Source organism: Gavialis gangeticus, unplaced genomic scaffold (assembly GCF_001723915.1).
Source record: "Gavialis gangeticus isolate Ggan-Ray unplaced genomic scaffold, GavGan_comp1, whole genome shotgun sequence".
NCBI lineage: Eukaryota > Metazoa > Chordata > Crocodylia > Gavialidae > Gavialis > Gavialis gangeticus.
In genome coordinates this window covers 129,976,698-129,993,823 of record NW_017729025.1, presented here as the reverse complement: position 1 = coordinate 129,993,823, position 17,126 = coordinate 129,976,698, and the positions used below count along the sequence as shown (strand labels likewise).

At 38.2% G+C, this 17,126-nt stretch overlaps 1 protein-coding gene across 4 annotated transcripts in view; it reads left to right on the top strand.

The window, feature by feature from the left end:
* FAR1 (fatty acyl-CoA reductase 1) overlaps positions 1-17,126 on the top strand; it is a 77,634-nt gene that overhangs the window by 51,627 nt on the left and 8,881 nt on the right. Inside the window, exons 6-11 of one of the 4 annotated variants that reach the window (XM_019519554.1) lie at positions 826-870; positions 974-1,092; positions 1,829-1,896; positions 4,024-4,195; positions 13,132-13,261; positions 15,945-16,072. In XM_019519554.1, coding sequence (XP_019375099.1) covers positions 826-870; positions 974-1,092; positions 1,829-1,896; positions 4,024-4,195; positions 13,132-13,261; positions 15,945-16,072 — 662 coding nt within the window. Of the gene's footprint in view, positions 1-825; positions 871-973; positions 1,102-1,828; positions 1,897-3,530; positions 3,703-4,023; positions 4,196-13,131; positions 13,262-15,944; positions 16,073-17,126 lie in introns of all 4 variants that reach the window. The other 3 variants (XM_019519552.1, XM_019519553.1, XM_019519551.1) reach the window with 3 other exon arrangements.

Below are 17,126 nucleotides of genomic sequence, written 5' to 3'. Positions count from 1 at the left end.
TGTATCCCTAGTAAAGCGGGGAAGGAGTTCTTATGTCCGTTTTTATGTATTTGAAGCATCCTGCCAACATTGTATAGTTCTCCTGTGAATGACATTTAAGGCAGCTTTCATAACAGAATTGAATCTTTCAAGATTTGATTTCCCTAAATTGTGTTTGCAAATGCACATGTTAAAGGAGAAAACAATCCTCCTCAGGAAAAACAATCAAAATCTAATAAGTGACCGCATTGCTGCTGGATGGCTATTTTTAGGACTATTGCTTTGGTGGTTCAAGTTTAAAAAAACCAAAACAAACCAACAAAAAAGCCCCCATTTTTTTTTTGAACAGCTGTTAGTAAGAAACTTCCTTTTATACTATAAATATCCTTTTATAAAGTTCTTAGCAAACTAAAAGAACAACAGAAAATCAGTTTGAGTAAGTAATGACATTGCAACAGCCTCTCTGCTGAGGCCATAGTTAACTGCCAGTAAGAAACTTTGTTACTGGTGTTCCACTAAGGAAAACTTTAAAAAAGAAAAGTCATTTTTCTGAAGTAAAAATGTGTGAGAAGCAGAATATGAAAAGTAATATGGTATAAGTGGTTGTTCATATATTTTATGCATAAATAGAAATAGTTAGCTGTGCTAGTCTGAAAACAGGGCAGGGTGGCCCATGAACCAGTTAATTTTTCAGGTGCCTCCTTCCCCTACCTTCTGCCTACCTTTAAAGCTATAAAAGTAAAAGGAAGCTTGTCCTACTTGGTCAGTTTGTTTCAGAAATATTTTTTTTATAAACAGTTGAACTCAGTACACTTTGACTGAATCTTTTTTTCTTTTTCACAATAGGGGTGGATCGACAACTTCAATGGACCTAGTGGTATTTTTATTGCTGTAAGTAAATATTTTTAGTACAGTTATGGATATTGTTGGCTTTCCAAGACAAAAGCAAAGTCTGAAATGTTTTATTGGTGGGCCTTCTGTTCTTTTCTTTAAGGCAGGAAAAGGAATTCTTCGAACAATGAGAGCCTCCAACAGTGCAGTGGCAGATCTTGTTCCAGTAGATGTAGTTGTCAATGCAACACTGGCTGCAGCCTGGTATTCTGGCATGAATAGGTATAACAGGTGACAGTGCAAACTAATTCACTTGGCACGTGGTGGTGTGATCTGCTGTTGTTATATCTAACCTCTTTTTATTTGCTAATCGGTGTCTTGCTATTCCCATAATATAAAGGAATTTAAGATTTATCATACTAACTCTCAAGCTTATAACTTTATAATAGCAAGCATCTGATACTGAAGAGGAAGACATCACCTCTCAGTAGTGCTCTTAGCCAATGGTGCTGTGGTATACATGAAGGAATAGAAATGTCTTCTTGCTTTCTCCAGTGGTTAGTTGTTTTTAATTAAAACACTTCTTATACCTACAACTGGAGTATTTCTTCCGAGAGGAAAGAATCAGTACAGCTGTTAAAGAAAAATGCTGGGAACATGTAGGGCAGTGCTGTGGCATCATGAGATCCGTTAGAAGGGTGCCACAAGGTGTGAGAAGCACAGGCTTGTCCCTGCCTGGCCAATCCTTCCACCCTTGATGCTAAGCCCCTCTGCAAGAAGTTAAGCATTGAAGTTATCGATGGGGTGCCTTGAATCCATTGAGGGGTACCTGGGGTCTAAAAAGGTTGTGAACTACTGATGTAGGTGCACACAGTTCTAATAATTAGATTATCCTCCACTGTCCCCAACTTCATAATTGGAGAGGGTAAGAGGGATTTGGATAAATGGGCTTTTTAACAATTACCTAAAATTCTGTTTGGTTTTAATTTGCTCAATTGCTTTTTTTAATCTTTTTCAGACCAAGAAATGTCCTGGTGTACAACTGTACAACAGGTGGCACCAATCCTTTCCATTGGGGTGAAGTTGGTATGTTGCCTCTTTTTTTTTTTTTTTTCTTTTTCTGTATGTCCTCCATAGTTTTTAATAGAAGGAAAATTTCTGAGGCTGTGGCAACCAATTGATTGCCAGAAGGCCCTTCTAAGTGCTTTTAGTAGAAATTTTCTGTAACTTTGAGGTATTGAGACCAGTATTTGTAAATAATATTTTTTTAAAAAGCAATAAATTGGATATACAGCAGCCATACCTCTCATCTTTGCAATGTGGCACGCCATTTTTTCCTTCTCTGTTCAGTTATTCTTCCTATATTCTGTTTTGCCACTTTCTGCCTTCACATAGTATGAGTTTTTGCTCTTCTCCCAACTGCTACCACAACCTAATCTGCCTGCTACAGGTTGGTAGAATGGAGAGTAAGGCACTGAGCAGAGGGAATATCAGAAACCTGGTAATACTAGAGCAGTATTTCCAAATTACTGAGTTTAGTGGTAACCTTGTTAGATGCATCTAGGAAATATAGCCCAAAAGAGATTTTTGTGCATGTAGCACACTTGAGAGGTATGATAGCAGCCTTTTACTTCATAGAGTTGCATCAGATGAATAAAAATGAATGTTGTCTTGCACTGGTTTCCCTTAAATAGTTACATAATATAAAATTTGCCCAAGAAAAATCATTCTCCAAGAAAATGTGGCCAGCTACTTTCAACTTTTAATATAATTCTACATTCAAAAGACTGGCTCTTAATTATTGCACACACACCATAAATTACTCTTTAAAATTTAATGTTTTCACTTTCAGTGAGATTATTTAACACTTAAGCAGCTGTCAGTTTTTAGGGAATATTCAGAGGAGTGTCTATTAGATTTGGATATTTCATTTTATGAGCTTGGCCTGTGTTTAGTATTAAGAAAATTGTTCACTTTTCAGCTAAGATTTTCCTAGCTTTACTCAGTTTCTTGCATTGTATATTTAAAGCTTTTAACTGCAGGCAAACTGATTGGAAAACTACTGTATTTTTGGCTTTTAATTAAATCCCAGTCTAATTAATGGTTAGAATAGTTTTTCTCTCAAACTAGTCTGAAAAATATGGGAAGTGACTAGAATGGTAAGATAGATTTGTGTGCAACTATTTAATCGTACCAACCTGCACTTCTTTTTCCGTTCACCTAGAAATCCCATTTACCTCTGAATATTTTTGGTTGTGCAAGAAATGTAGAATAGTGGCTGAATAGCTTTTTTTAAAAGTTTCTAGAGGTAGTGAATAATCTGTCATCTGAAGTACAGATCAGATGCTGAGAAATATCTATGATTTAAAAAAAATCATTCTTTTTTTTTTTAAAAAGTAGCAAATAGCCTATTTTTTGCAATCAGAGGGGTTTGTTAGACTTTCTTAAATAAGAGGAACAGAAAGAGAGAAGCTACAGTGAAGTGTACAAAACTAAAGTCAAAATTATGAAGTCAGTCTTGATGCATTAATTGCTGTTGGACTGTCACTTTAAAAGTTCAGCAGTTGTAGCTGTTTTATCTGTTGTAGGTGATTTAGAAACATCTGGGAGGTCTATTTTGAGTAAAATTCGGGAGTAAATATTGTACATAGTAACTTTTGAAAACCACTTAAATTTTACATGGTTATTATCAAAGCTGTTACACAACTTTTTTTTCTCAGAATACCATGTAATTTCTACTTTCAAGAGGAATCCTCTCGAACAGGCCTTCAGACGGCCCAATGTAAATCTAACCTCCAATCACCTCTTATATCATTACTGGATTGCTGTAAGCCATAAGGCCCCAGCATTCCTGTATGATATCTACCTCAGGATTACTGGAAGAAGCCCAAGGTAATGGTGACTAGCTCTGTCTTGTCTGTTCCTCCAACTTAATTTTTTTTTGTCTTAAACACACCGTGCTTACAAAAGTGCATATTTAATGTTGAATTTTTTCTGATTATGCTTATACTTGTGGTTGAATTCTTCTTCTGAAAGAGAAAAAATACTTGCATTCAGGTTTTTTTCCACTAACAAGGATGACTGTATTTTTGGATAACTTTCATTCAGAGTATTAATTGATGTCAGCACAAACTTTAAAATTCAAGACCTAAATACAAGCGCTTTCTTAAATAATAGAAATTCAAAATATGTTGATCCTTATTTTTCCTACAGAACGCTATCTAAATTTGAGTTTCAAGATGAATCCTTTAGAACAAACAGTAAGGCGTCCCCATATAAAAATATACAGCAACTCCCTTTTGCTTCAGTTCTGGAGAACAGTTGGCCATATACTGCCTGCATTATTGAGTGATGTTGTTCTCAGGTTGACAGGTCAGAAGCCATGGTAAGAAGGACCATTTTGCTGCTAAGGTGGTGGAAGCTTGTGGATTAAGGCAATGGCATGAGCTTTCTCTTAGACTTGCAGACTACAAGCAATAACAATCAAGTGGCTGGGTGTTTCAGAGGAGTTAATGTTTGGCTGGGGAAAAGTTGATTTTTGATCTGTGCTTCAGGCCAGTAATCCTTTCTCTATGCTCTATGAGATGTCCAGCTCCAAGATTGTTGTTATTATAAACTGAAAATGAGTGGCAGGGGAAACAAGGGGGGGTCTGTTTTTTTCTTTTTTTTATTGGATGATGAAATGTTATTTGGCATGTACAGGGCATCTTCAGAATTTTTTTATCTTGCCACTCCATTCAGTTTATAATAGACAAGTTCTTGTCTAGCTAACACACTTTTTTTTTCTTGAAGTGGGAAAATGATATGGTTTTAACTAAACAAACATAACTAAATCACATTTAAGTAGTAATATGATCTTGTTTGTTCTGCTCCCCACACTACTTTAAATGTTTTAAATAATGTAATCCTTGAAGTTTCTCTGCTGTGTTTTTTATGACACTTTTATGTTCAATAACTTCTTGAAAACCTGCTCTGCTTTCACATTTAGAAACTTGATATAACACGTATAGTAAATGACTACTTTTTTTAATTGTCCCAGGCTTTAGATCAAACCTATGGGAGTTTGTTTGTTTGGGTTTTTTTAAAAGAGATTTCATTGTCGGCATGCTTTAAAATGATTCCAGTAGGAAAAGGTAATCCTCAAAACATGTCTTGGGTTTCAAACTTGTTTGACCTTGGAGCTGTCTTGGTGAAAATGTAGAAGAGCGCACATGTGCTTATATTAGCATTCAAACACATCTTTGGATTATAAGCTCTTTGGGGTAAGAAGCATTCAATTTGTACAATGCCTAATGCAGTTAAGGCCCGTGTGTAGGTACTATTGCAGTATAAACCATGAATGGTGTCTTCCAGTAGCAATAAATAGCTACACACAAGATCGAGTCTACTTAAATGCTAGTCTGTCTTGGGTTGGGGGGGCGGGAGGGAGAGTGATCAGTAAATGACTGCCACAAGCATGACTGAATTTCAGAAGTCATTGAAATAATTGCCATTTCTTGTTTCCCCTTTGACTAGTTTTAGTAGGAGTAATGAGAAATATCTTATTCAGTCCCTGTCACTGGATTTCTACCTCAGGTGACCCAGAGAGAAGGGGTGCAAAACCCTTTTTGCTAGGTTTTAATTTTATGTGGATATATTGGAAAGGTCAGACCTAGTTCTGTCTTGCTGGAGTACTTATTTGAATCCCAAAGATGTGAATTGGGGGTTTTTTAAAGTCATCTTACAAATGGTGAGGTACTAAATTTACATAAGATCTCTTCCAGTTCATGGAGAATTGTCAGCATGAAGGCTCTTACAGATGACTGCTTTTAAAACAGCAGCAATAGGCAAGCAGTGAGTGAGTTTCCCAATGTACACAAGACTTAAGCAGGTGGAATAGATATCAACAATGCTGCATGATACTAAATTGAGAGAAACAGTTATTTAGGCTGTTTAAAAACTTTTAACTTACTCAAATGGCTGGGCACACTGTGTGGAAGAATCTTTTGTGAAAGATGAAAAAGATGCCTCTTTAGCATTGGAATCTTTTCGATAACTAATAGTAGATGAGAAGACCTGTTCTTACTTCAACTACCAATTTACTTGTGCATTACTGAAACCACTGTCTGTTTTGTTAGCCGTGATGACTCAGTTTGTCTTACCAAGACCCTTTCTTCCTTCGCATTGTATCCTGTCTACATGGGCAATGTCCTCAGACTTTCAGGTTTTGTTTTTTAATTTTCTATTCAGAGGAATAGCAATATATAACACTGCGTGTTACATTTATTAAATATATTGGTTTTAGATTGTTTTGTTGTTACAATTTAATTGTACACTGTATGGCCCGGATCTTTAAAGTTACCAAAAGAACCCATGCAAGAGCAAAGTACATTTGGAAGGCAGCTTAACTAAATCACCTGAAGACTTCCTTGGCTTGAAGTTCACTGCTGTGGTTGGGTGCTCCTCTTGGTCCTGTGGCTAGGGAGCATGACCAAGGAACAGTAACCTGCAATATATGGTTACAGCAAAAATCACTGGGCAAAATCAACCGTGAAACTGACATCACTAGCTCCACAGTAACAGCTTATCACTCCTTCCATATACCATTTCTTTATTGAATCTTGAAGCCATAATGTGCTGAATGCCACCCCACCCCCCACAGGTAACTTCTTTGCCCGTTGCTTGCAATATGAAAAAAATTACAACCTATAAATGACAAATCAACTAACTTGTTTTATAAAATAAAATACTGGAACAAGTGTTCCATTGCCATAGTAAAAGAGAGATCTCAATGGAGGGGGTGGGAACCTAGTTAGAGTTGCTTCTGCAGTAGTGACACTTGTCTTTCTACACTGAACCATAATAACAGGCTCTTTGTTTTTGTAGTGTTCTCTTCAATAATTTTTTTCAGTCACACTCCTGTTGCTCTCTTGGTCCTGTTTTAGGGCTTAATAGTTTCAAAGAATTGTGAGAGAGAGTGTGCATCTAATCACATTAGCAGTTCAGATACTTACTATTTTAATTTCAGTAGTGTCTTTTTCCCTCAATTTCTACACTTGGAGGACTTTTAGGAAAAGGGGCACACTATATAAAATTTATCATCTTTCAGCATATTATACACAAACTTAAGGAAGGGGAAGGAAGACTTGATAGATACAACCTTCTACTCCAGGGTTTTTAACTAATGTGTGCTGTAGGACTCTAATGTTATCTATAGGAATTGATAATAATTGTGTCCATATAAATAGTAGTAGTCAGCAGTGCTAATAGCACATTTGTAGCTTTAGCAAGTGTTATGCCTTGAGAAACCTAACCACTTGTATCACAATGCAGCTGTTTACTACTTAACTTTTGTGCAAGGCACTATACAAATCTGGCAGTGGAGCTATGGTGTCTTTTTGTATAATGATTACAAATAAACAAACAGTATTTTAGCCTTCTTTTATCTGACCTGTTCAAGTACTTTCAAACACTAATCCATTATAACTTTTTTTTTTTTTTTTTAACTCTGTGGGAAACTGAATGTGTAGCATAGAGCCCTAGTCAGGAATTTGGCAATCCCAGCCAAGTCTAGGAAATTGTTACTTAAGATGTGTAGCCAGTAATAAATAAGAATATCATTTGTATGATCTTAAATTGCAGACTCTTCAGTGCTTAGTATATAGTGCTCTTCATGCAGTGCTAAGACTGAACGAGTGAAGATTACACCTACTGAGCAAAACTAGGTGTGTTTCCTAGTAATAACAATTTTTCCCTTTCAAGCATACTGCTCTGAGAACCATAGAGCATTCTGAAAGATATGAATAATTCAAGCTGGTGTATAAATGTTGTAAATCTGAATGGAAGTATATAACATCTAAAAGCTGATCGGATGTTATTTTTTTAAAAAGAATATTGTGGTCATTTCAGCTTCTCCTGCTGTGGGAAGATATCAGAAGACGATCCAACTAATCTTTCAGACAGGGAATAAAATATGACATCAGTCTGTGGTACAATACAGCTCTGGTAAAACATTGTTCTATAAGTAATTTGGAGAAGATGCTATTTGCTGAGGTCAAGGGCTAGGTATGGAGTCCAAAAAGCCTGAGGCTGAATCAATTCAGTCTTTGCAGATTAGTCTAAACTGTACAGATTAAATTGAAATGGGAGTAAACAGACACTTACCTTTTTTGATTCAGGAACTGCAGTTAGGTGTCTGCAGTGGCTCAGGCCAGAAGCCAGGGAGCTAGAGCACAACTCTCTGGCTATTTGTTCCTCTTTCTGCTGCCCCTGATTTTTATGGGATTTGCAGTACAGAATCATAGTAGCAAGACTCTACAAGATTGGTCATTTCTTCTTTCTGCTTCCAGGTGCCTTTGGGACTTGTAGTCCAGTCACAGCCAGCAGTAAGTTTTTGAGCAGGGGAAGGGATGTTTAACCCCTTTCCCTGGCCCCAGACCCCAGCTAGGGTTTGCCTGGAGGGGGCAGTCCCCCCTGTACCCTGGGCTGCATCCCCAGCTAGGCTTGTCAGTTGTCCCTCACTGCTCCAGCTAGGGAGCAGAGTGGCAGCGCTAGCTCTGTTCTCTGGAGCAGATAGCACAGTAAAGCCCAGGTCTGGAAAGTATGATGGGGGGGGACTGATTTTTACAAGAAGGGGTCTGGGACAGAAGTTTTGTAGACTGGTTTGACCCAAATCAGTTCAGTCTGATACTACATTCAACCAGGTTCATTTCAAACCAGTTTCAACCATTTTGAAACTGGTTTATGTGCACTGAGCTTAAGTTCTGTTACAAGTTTAAACCAGTTTCTGATCACTTAAACCCATTTATGTGTAACTTCTGTCTTTAGCCAAGGTGGTCACTGACTGTCTTAGCCTGTATGCAACCAGATGCATGGGAGAATAAGGTTTCGCACTTGCTTCTCCTTTTTGCCCCTCCAGAACTAGAATCCACATTAAAACTTACAAGTAATGTTACAGCAATATTCCAGGTATTTGAATTGCACTGTGTGCTTCGCAAAGACCCTGCCAGTGTCTTGCTGTAATGCAACGAGAAGCTTCATAAATTAAGAATTTAGCAGCAAAGCAGTCTGTGGCTTTAAAGTTTTGCTTGAGGTCCCTTCTGTTCTTGCTATCTCTTAGAGTTACAGAAGTTTCATGTTATTACAAATGTTTAACTTTATTTGTATTCCCTTGTACCTTCATTCCATGCTTACATGAAAAACTGAAATTTTCATTACCTATTTAATGTTGCAGATTTCTCATGGATTTATTCTTTTCTTTCTATACTTAGCAATAAGAGCAGTAATAAGTTTTATTCCAAAGCTTGCTCGTCCACAGAGTGGTGACTTACTGGAGAACCTGGCCTTTATTTGAAAGCGGAATTATTCTTAGTTTGGCTGCATTTCAGAAAGACGTTTTATACATAGTGCTTAAAGGCAAACAAATAACTTGGCATGAGTGAAACTCGAACATCTTTGTAACTATTTTATTCCATATATCTGTAAATTTTTTTGGTTTAAAATCCTTGTTCATGTTCAGTGTGCGTCTCAAGTGCTAATAGCATTGGTTATACATCTACATAACTTCAGTTAGAATTCTGCATGTTCTCCAATGATGCCTCTGAAGATGACTGACATTTGAATTTTACAATGAAGAAAATATATAGAAAACCTCTGACCATTTTGTGGCTACTAGCAGAAAGTGTGCTACAGTAGTAACAAATTTTAGATGGCTGACTTTGTTTGTGGTGATGTTTTACTACTTGCAAGGATACTTATTAAGCGTATGTAACAATCTAAAATACATATTTCTTTAAAAAAAACAAAAAACCAAACAGAACCCCAAAACTTCAGGATCAGGTCTATAAACAGTGGAACTCCTGTCCTGCTGTTAGTTATGTGAATTTCAACTTCTGGATAGGATATGATGACCACTGAAGCTGTAGTGGAACATATGCAAGTCTTGCTTGTTGGGGCCGCATGAATGCCCCCTTAGTGACACTGTCTGCTGACATCTTGGTGGGTAGTCTTCTACCTTGGCTCCTGCGGCAAGGAGGGTGTCTTCTACCTTGGTTCCTGCGGCAAAGATAAGGAACCTAGTCATTTCTGTTTAGTCAGTCTTAGCCCCTTCTGGTTTTATCCCACCCACCCCCCTTTCAAAAAAAATACAGTATTCCATTTGCAGCCTTCAGGGTCACTGGCTAGCACTGAGTTGAAGAGGAACATTTAATTGCATTCTGTCTGCTCACTTGTCTATCTTCAACTGAATAGCCATGTGCATTACTTAATGTTCTGGAGATGCTTGTACATGTTAAGGCTAGGCTTTTCTGCCTAGAACTCATCTGTTCTGGCAGCTGAAATGGAGAGCATGCAAATAGGAACTAAAATTTTGAAACATTTTGTACCAGTCCATCAAGCTGCAGTATCATCTTTTAAAACAGTGTTCAGCACCAGAGCTCTCCATTTAAATGGGCAAGGCTTGAGCCCCAGCCTCAAAGTCGGTACCATCTTCAGTGCTGGTTTTTTTTTTTTTTTTAAAGAGAACAGAACTCTCTTATACAGATTTTTTCGTAGGCTTTTTTGGTCAGTTTTAACTGTTCCTTTACAATCTTACAAATGGCTTGTAGATCACATCAGTATCTCTATAGATGCTTTTGGTTCACCATGATGAAGTAGTAGTAGCTTATTGGTCACTGCCTCTGCCTCAGTGTGAAATATATTTCAGTGCCATTCACATACCAGAGCTATATAAAAGTAAGAACTTAAGTTCTTCTAGGAAAGCTTGCCAACACTAGGCCAGGATAGTGTTCTAAGCTTCATGCTCAAACAGAGCCTGTGTTGTGATTCATTTTGTATGTCTTTGGCACTGCTGAAGCTGGAATATTGAATCTTTGGTTTTCTGCTATTGGCTTTAAACGTCATCTTTGCACAACCTATCCCATTGTTTCCCAAACTCTTTTTTTGCCCCACGGCGCACTTGCCAAATAAAGCACTGCAGCACAATTGGGGGTGGGGAGGAGGGTGTACAGCTAGCCAGACACAGACTGGGAGGGGTGACATGTCCAGCAGAATGGCATTTTGAGCTGGAGCCACACCTCCTGGCTGGCTGGAGCCACTCCCCAGCTGTCTGTCCACAGCAGCAGCAGGCTGGGGGCATGGCTCCAGCCAAAATGCCGCGGCACACCTGGACATGCCTGATGGCACACCAGTTTAGAATTGCTGATCTATCCCCCACTCTAGACTGGGAAGCAGGCCCAGGAAAGGAACGACCTTTGCCTTGGTTCACCTTTGTCTATCTAAAGGGACTTTAGAGCCATCAAATACTTCTTTTCGGAGTACTGCTTGATCTTGGATTTCAAACCATCCGTGGCCCTGACCCCACTGGCTCTGCTTCTGGCACCAAAACCTTCACTTTTTTTCCCACTGGTTGTAGCACTGTGTAATCAAAAGCATTCTCTCAAACATCAGCCCTGTTGTTGTATCTGAGTTAAGTTACTACTAGTGCTGCAATTGCTACTTCCAGCCTTGGATGAGAGAGGTGAGTGGAATCAGTTCTGTGAGTGGGACATCTGTGTTTGATCCTTTGAGGGCTTCCCCACCAGATGAGCTCCATTAGTTTTAAGAAAAACTAAAAAGATAGTATGCAGAGGAGCTACACACTGCTGAGGCTCTTGGGGCCTTTTTTTTAGAGCTTCCCTTGCTAGTAGTTTTTAGCAGGGGCAGCCAGATGCATTAAGCTCTAATGCACACTTTTTTTTTCTATTTTTTGGTATTCAGAATCTTACTATAGACTTATTTATTGTGGACTGTGAATTTACACTTGTGTAAATTAAGTCCACAATAGATATGACCATAGCAAGAAATGTGTAAATTCACAGGGGTCTCAGAAGAAAGGTTACTTACCTGGAACTGCTCTTCAAGAGCCTGCTGTTTATATTCGCATTCCTTCCTACCTGTTAGACCTTTTGTTTGCCTGGTTTGGGATTCTGTGCTTCAGGAGATAGAAGTGATGTAAATAACACTGAGATGTCAGCTTCTTAAATCACTAGGGAGCATTCTTGCATTGCTAATGACCAAATTGCTTTGATCAAATTTCCAGGATTCTGCCTTAGCCCACCTACAGGTATTTAATTGTAGAGGCAACCTTTACAAGAATAACAGTTAACAGTGAATGTAGTTGCTTATTATGAACTACCATGCAGTTATGGAGCAAATCTTGCTTTCCAAAATCCATTTCATGTTGGTGCTGGGATTTCTTTTTGTTTTCCCCTTTTGTCCCCTGCTTATGTCAATTGGTGCCTTCAGTTGTAAGGATCGGATCAGATTGGAAGTACTTCTGTAGAAGTCTGCAAGACTGGGAAAGAAAATACTTCTTTCAAGGACTAGCATTAAGTTGACTTAACTAGCCTTGGCATTGTAATAATGGGCAATTCTCTCTCCCCTCAATGTGTATTGTCCCTAATATAAAAACAAAAAAGTCAGTTTAAGTACAGCTCAGTATTTTGGCTCATCAAAAGTAGACTTCCTGAAACTGATCCTTATAACAGAATCCACTGAATTTCTAGTTGGGCAAGTTGCTTAACTTGAAAAGTAAAGGATGATAGACTATTCCTGCATACTCTAGGTATCATCCTCTGGAGTGGCTGCTTTGTATTGTCAATTCAGAGATGAGTACCTCACAGTGCAAAAGGGATCTACTGTGGCCTGGACAGATATTTAATCATTTCTTCACCCTGGTACCTGCATAGCAGAAACAAGGGGTATAGCCTGGCTGTGCCTCTTAGTATGTCAATCTTCAGCCATATTTTTTTGGCTTCTTAAAGTTTGTGTCCAGCCACGGTAGGGTGGTTCTATTTGGTACAAAGGAACTGATCCTGTACAGAGCTGGTACTAGGATGAAGGGGAGTGCATTTATGACTTTCCTGTTTACTTGACGTTGCATTACAAGTGCAGTTTCCCCAACAACTTCTATTTTGTAGATTAGCTGTCTCATAAGATTTGGTTTAGAGTACTGTTTCACCAGCTAAGTTACTATAGTTGAGAATCCATATTCAGTCTTTTTGTAGAGCCACCTTTTTCTAAACACCTTGGAAAAGGTACAGATGCTAGATTAACATAGTAGGTCACTGAACCCAAAGTTTCTGGTTGTAACTGCTGGTGAAGAATCCAATTAGATAATTTATTTTTTATTAACAAAATAAACAGTATGCAGAAATATGATCTGTTAAAATAAGCTTTGTGCACTGGGCAAACTGGGAATACACAGTATTTAATGCATAGTTTTGAGGGGAAAATGGTGATTGGGGATGTTGATTTTGAATCACTCACGTTTGTAATCTGTAAATCCCCTTGCTTGGACTACAGGATGATGAAAGCAATAACTCGTCTTCACAAGGCATTGATGTTTTTAGAGTACTTTACAAGCAATTCGTGGACCTGGAGTACTGACAATATGACTATGCTAATGAACCAGCTAAGCCCTGAAGACAAAAAGGCAAGTAATGTTTGCATAACATGAGTTTGAGGACTCTGTTTGAAGAGCCCATGAGAAACTAATGGAATAGGAGTTCATTTAAGATGGGCTAATGGAAAATGTTTTTAAAGGTAATGCCATTCAGTCATCGGGGGGGGGGGGGGAGGAGGGGTTGAATCAAACGAACAAAAAGGTGCGCAGTGTATCGGAACTATCATGGCTTTGTCTCTGCTATGAATAAGTCAATACTGTTTTTACAGACTGCTGTTCCTATGGAAGGATATAGTAGAAACTTTTTGTTTTGTTTTTTGATAATGATCCATTTAGGAAATACCATAATTCTTCCATGCCTTTTTTGCCTAGAAATTCTATGGTCTGTTATATTGCACACTATGATCAGGTGAGACAAGTGTGACCATTAAAGCCTTTGAATTTGTTTATTAGGCACTCTGGGAAGTTGCACAGTCTTAGGCTTTTTAAAAGCATTTCCAGGAAATTGATCTGTAGACAAAGCTTAACATTTTGATTCTGCTAAGAGGCTTTACAGTTTGGACTAGGCAGACAATGCAAACGAAATACATAAATGTTAACCTAAGAACTGTCTCCATGTATTCTGTCCACAGGAAAACTCTACTCTTTTGGTTTAATCTTTTAACATGAGGGGCTGGGTGGGGAGGGGTGAAGAATACATCATGCTGGCCAATAGAATATTGAGAGGATGAATGAAATCAAACTGAAGTAGGCAGATTTGTCTCCTGGACGTACTTTCATTGATAAATATATTTGTTCTGGCCTAGAGGTTCTAGCTGTTGTACTTCTAGTTCAGGATGGGTGGGTGGGGAATGGTGAACTTTCTGTTCTGTCCCTTTGGTTGTGGGGTATGTGCTCATGCATGACACGATAGATTAATGTTGAGATGCAGAACATAAGGCCCCCTTCAGACATTAAATACCACAAACTTCATCACAGATCCCCAAAATGGGATGTTCTATGATGCATGTGTGGTACAGCAAAATATACAGCTTTGGGGATCTGTGATTAACACTTGTAATGGTGTCTGCTGTGGCATGCAGCTGGCTACATCTGCTCCCTCAGGTGGGGAGTGCAGTGAATCGGTGACCTTTTTATTACAGAATGACTTGCCTGAAAGTAAACTGTGGGATACTTGCCTTTTGAATCTTCAAGAAGCAATGTATGGAGAAGGCCTAAATTAGGTAAACCAGCTGAAAAAGAAACCAATAGCAAGTACAGAACTTGAAACAGTTGCACTATGCATACATTATAATATTATTGCATATAAATTCCTGAAGAATATAGGGTTAATATTTTAGAAGTTAAATGCAACCCAGAACTATAAAGAAACAAGCAATCAAATCCTGGTTCTGGAATTCAGTCTCCAAAATCCTAACTTGCATGTTACGCTTCCTTGATCAGACACAGCAGCCAGTTGATGTTCGTGTTTTTTAAATTTTAATTCCAGGTAGTTTTCCTAAGCTATGCAGTTCTGCTGCTTTCCTGTTCTGACGTCCCAAGGAAATGGTGTTCTTTAGACTATTGTAGGGCCTCCAAATAGCCTCTGCTATCAAGATGATTCTTGGAAGGAAATGTGCATAAAGAGATATCAAGCTTGGAATATTTAACAATTATTTCAAGCTATGAGCTTAAAATTTTTCTGCTTTTAATAACTTAATTTCTGTGAACTTCCAGTCAATATTGGTGTGAAAGATTTGATATTTTTTTTTATACATGGTTTACATATACAGTGCATTTTATATGGGTATCGTGACATGTATCTTTAAATGTTAACTTGGTTGGAATGCTGAGCTGTTGGTATCAACTACTGGATAAGGAGTGGTACCTCCTGTTACAACTTATTTTTCCTGAATATTTTTTTCAGCGTTCCCTAGTGAGCTCGTTTCACACTTATTTTGCAAGTCGACAGCATAAACAAGCAGCTTACAAGTCAGCCTGCCTTGTTCCAGTTACAAAGCTGTTTGGCCTTTTGACCTTCTTAGGACCTTTTTAGCTCTTTTATCTGAAATGTGGTATGGGTAAGACTAGGAAAATTGTAATGTTCTGTGGGACTTGCCCTGCTTTCCATTGAACATTTCTTTTGAGATGAAAGAATCTAGCTATGATGCTAAAACATGAAGTTCTACTTAAAAAAATCTCTCATGGTGAAGAAATTCTGTATGTAATATACATGGAACATGGGATTCTCTGGATTCATAGTGCACTAAACTATACCATATTCAGAATTGCATAAGGTAAAATGCTGAAGAACTATGCAGATTAATTTTCATTATTAACAAGCCACAAAACTAAATATAAAAGCCCTCAATGTGAAAATGGACTAGAATAAATGCCTAATCGTTTAAGTGACTTGCAGATGCTACTGAAATTAAGAAAACATTTCTAAAGTAGGGTAATTTACAGATTAAAGATGAGCTATTGGATGATCAGATAACTTGGCAAAGATTACATGTATACAGACTAAATAGAATCTAGGTCTTTTGGATTCTTTTTGTGGCTAAAGTGCCCAGTATAATTATTTAATTTCATCTGATGCCTCTGATATAGTGACACACGGTCCATGTCATGTCCTTTCTTGAATTAGGAGATAAGAACTTTTTAATATAGATGACTTTTCTTGGGAGAGAGGAAGCTAATGGCTAACCCCCCCCCCCTTTTCTTTTTTAAACAGACATTTAATTTTGATGTTCGACAGCTACATTGGGCAGAGTACATGGAGAACTACTGTATGGGAACTAAAAAATATGTACTCAATGAGGAAATGTCTGGTCTCCCTGCAGCTAGGAAACACTTGAATAAGTAAGTTCTTTATATATCAGCTCTTTACCTCTTATAAGTATTTCATGTCTTTCTATCTTTGCCTGCCTCAAACTGTTGTTGTTAGAGTAATGGGTATCATGGTTAGATCTTTCTCTTTCAGAAAACAGTAGCATTCAAGAGTGCTGTCTTGTATGCCCCCATTTTGGAGGATAGTGGTACTTATTGATGAATCTGTTGTAGCTCCCTGCTCCAATGCAGTATGTCTTGCAACTACAGAAACTCCTTTTGTTTGGCATAAGGAATGCATCGATTTCCAAGTCGGCTATGTGCCAGAAGAATCTTAATGCTTTTACTGTGGTGTACAGATGTTACCAGAATTTTAGTGCACCTTGGGATGTTTTTTGGTATGGATTTCAGTGACTCTCACAGTGCTCTTAAGGTGTAAACATTGCTATAGATTAAAGTAGTAATCTGTAATAAGAAACAAACACAAGGGTATGGGGCAATGTAATCTACAGAACGAAATAGTTCTATTATGGCTGTTGCTTGGGTGTATTTTGATTTGGAATTCATGTCTATAACTGAATTGTACTAGTTATGCTTATTTCAGACTTCTACTGTGCCAAAAATCCCTTCTACCTAATTTGGTGCTGCTACCTTCAGTCCCCACCCAAAAAGATGACCCATTTTGGGAATGCATTATCAAGAAATGTTAAGCCTTTTTAATGCCTTAATCTACTTAAGTGTTTGGTTTCCTTTTTTAAAGGGAGAGAATCTAAAGTTGAAGTGCACTTCTTGATTTTACTAGAGGTACACGCATACATTGGTCCATATTATATTGGTACCAATCAAAGGAAAATTTGAGTTGGTCTGCCGTCTGCTTTTTTTGTTTTTGTTTTTGTTTTTTTGGCTAATGTGGCCGATTTTAATGTTGCCATGGGTTTTTTTGTATTTAAGTGCTGCGTGCACATGGCCAGGAGTGCAGCCCAGCAGCTTGGAAAGTAGTGTCTGGCTGGTAAGCCTGTGGGAGGAGGTGGGCCATGGATGGGAGTAGCTCGAGGCCCCTGCAGTGAGGGTGGGGGCTGGGGCAGGT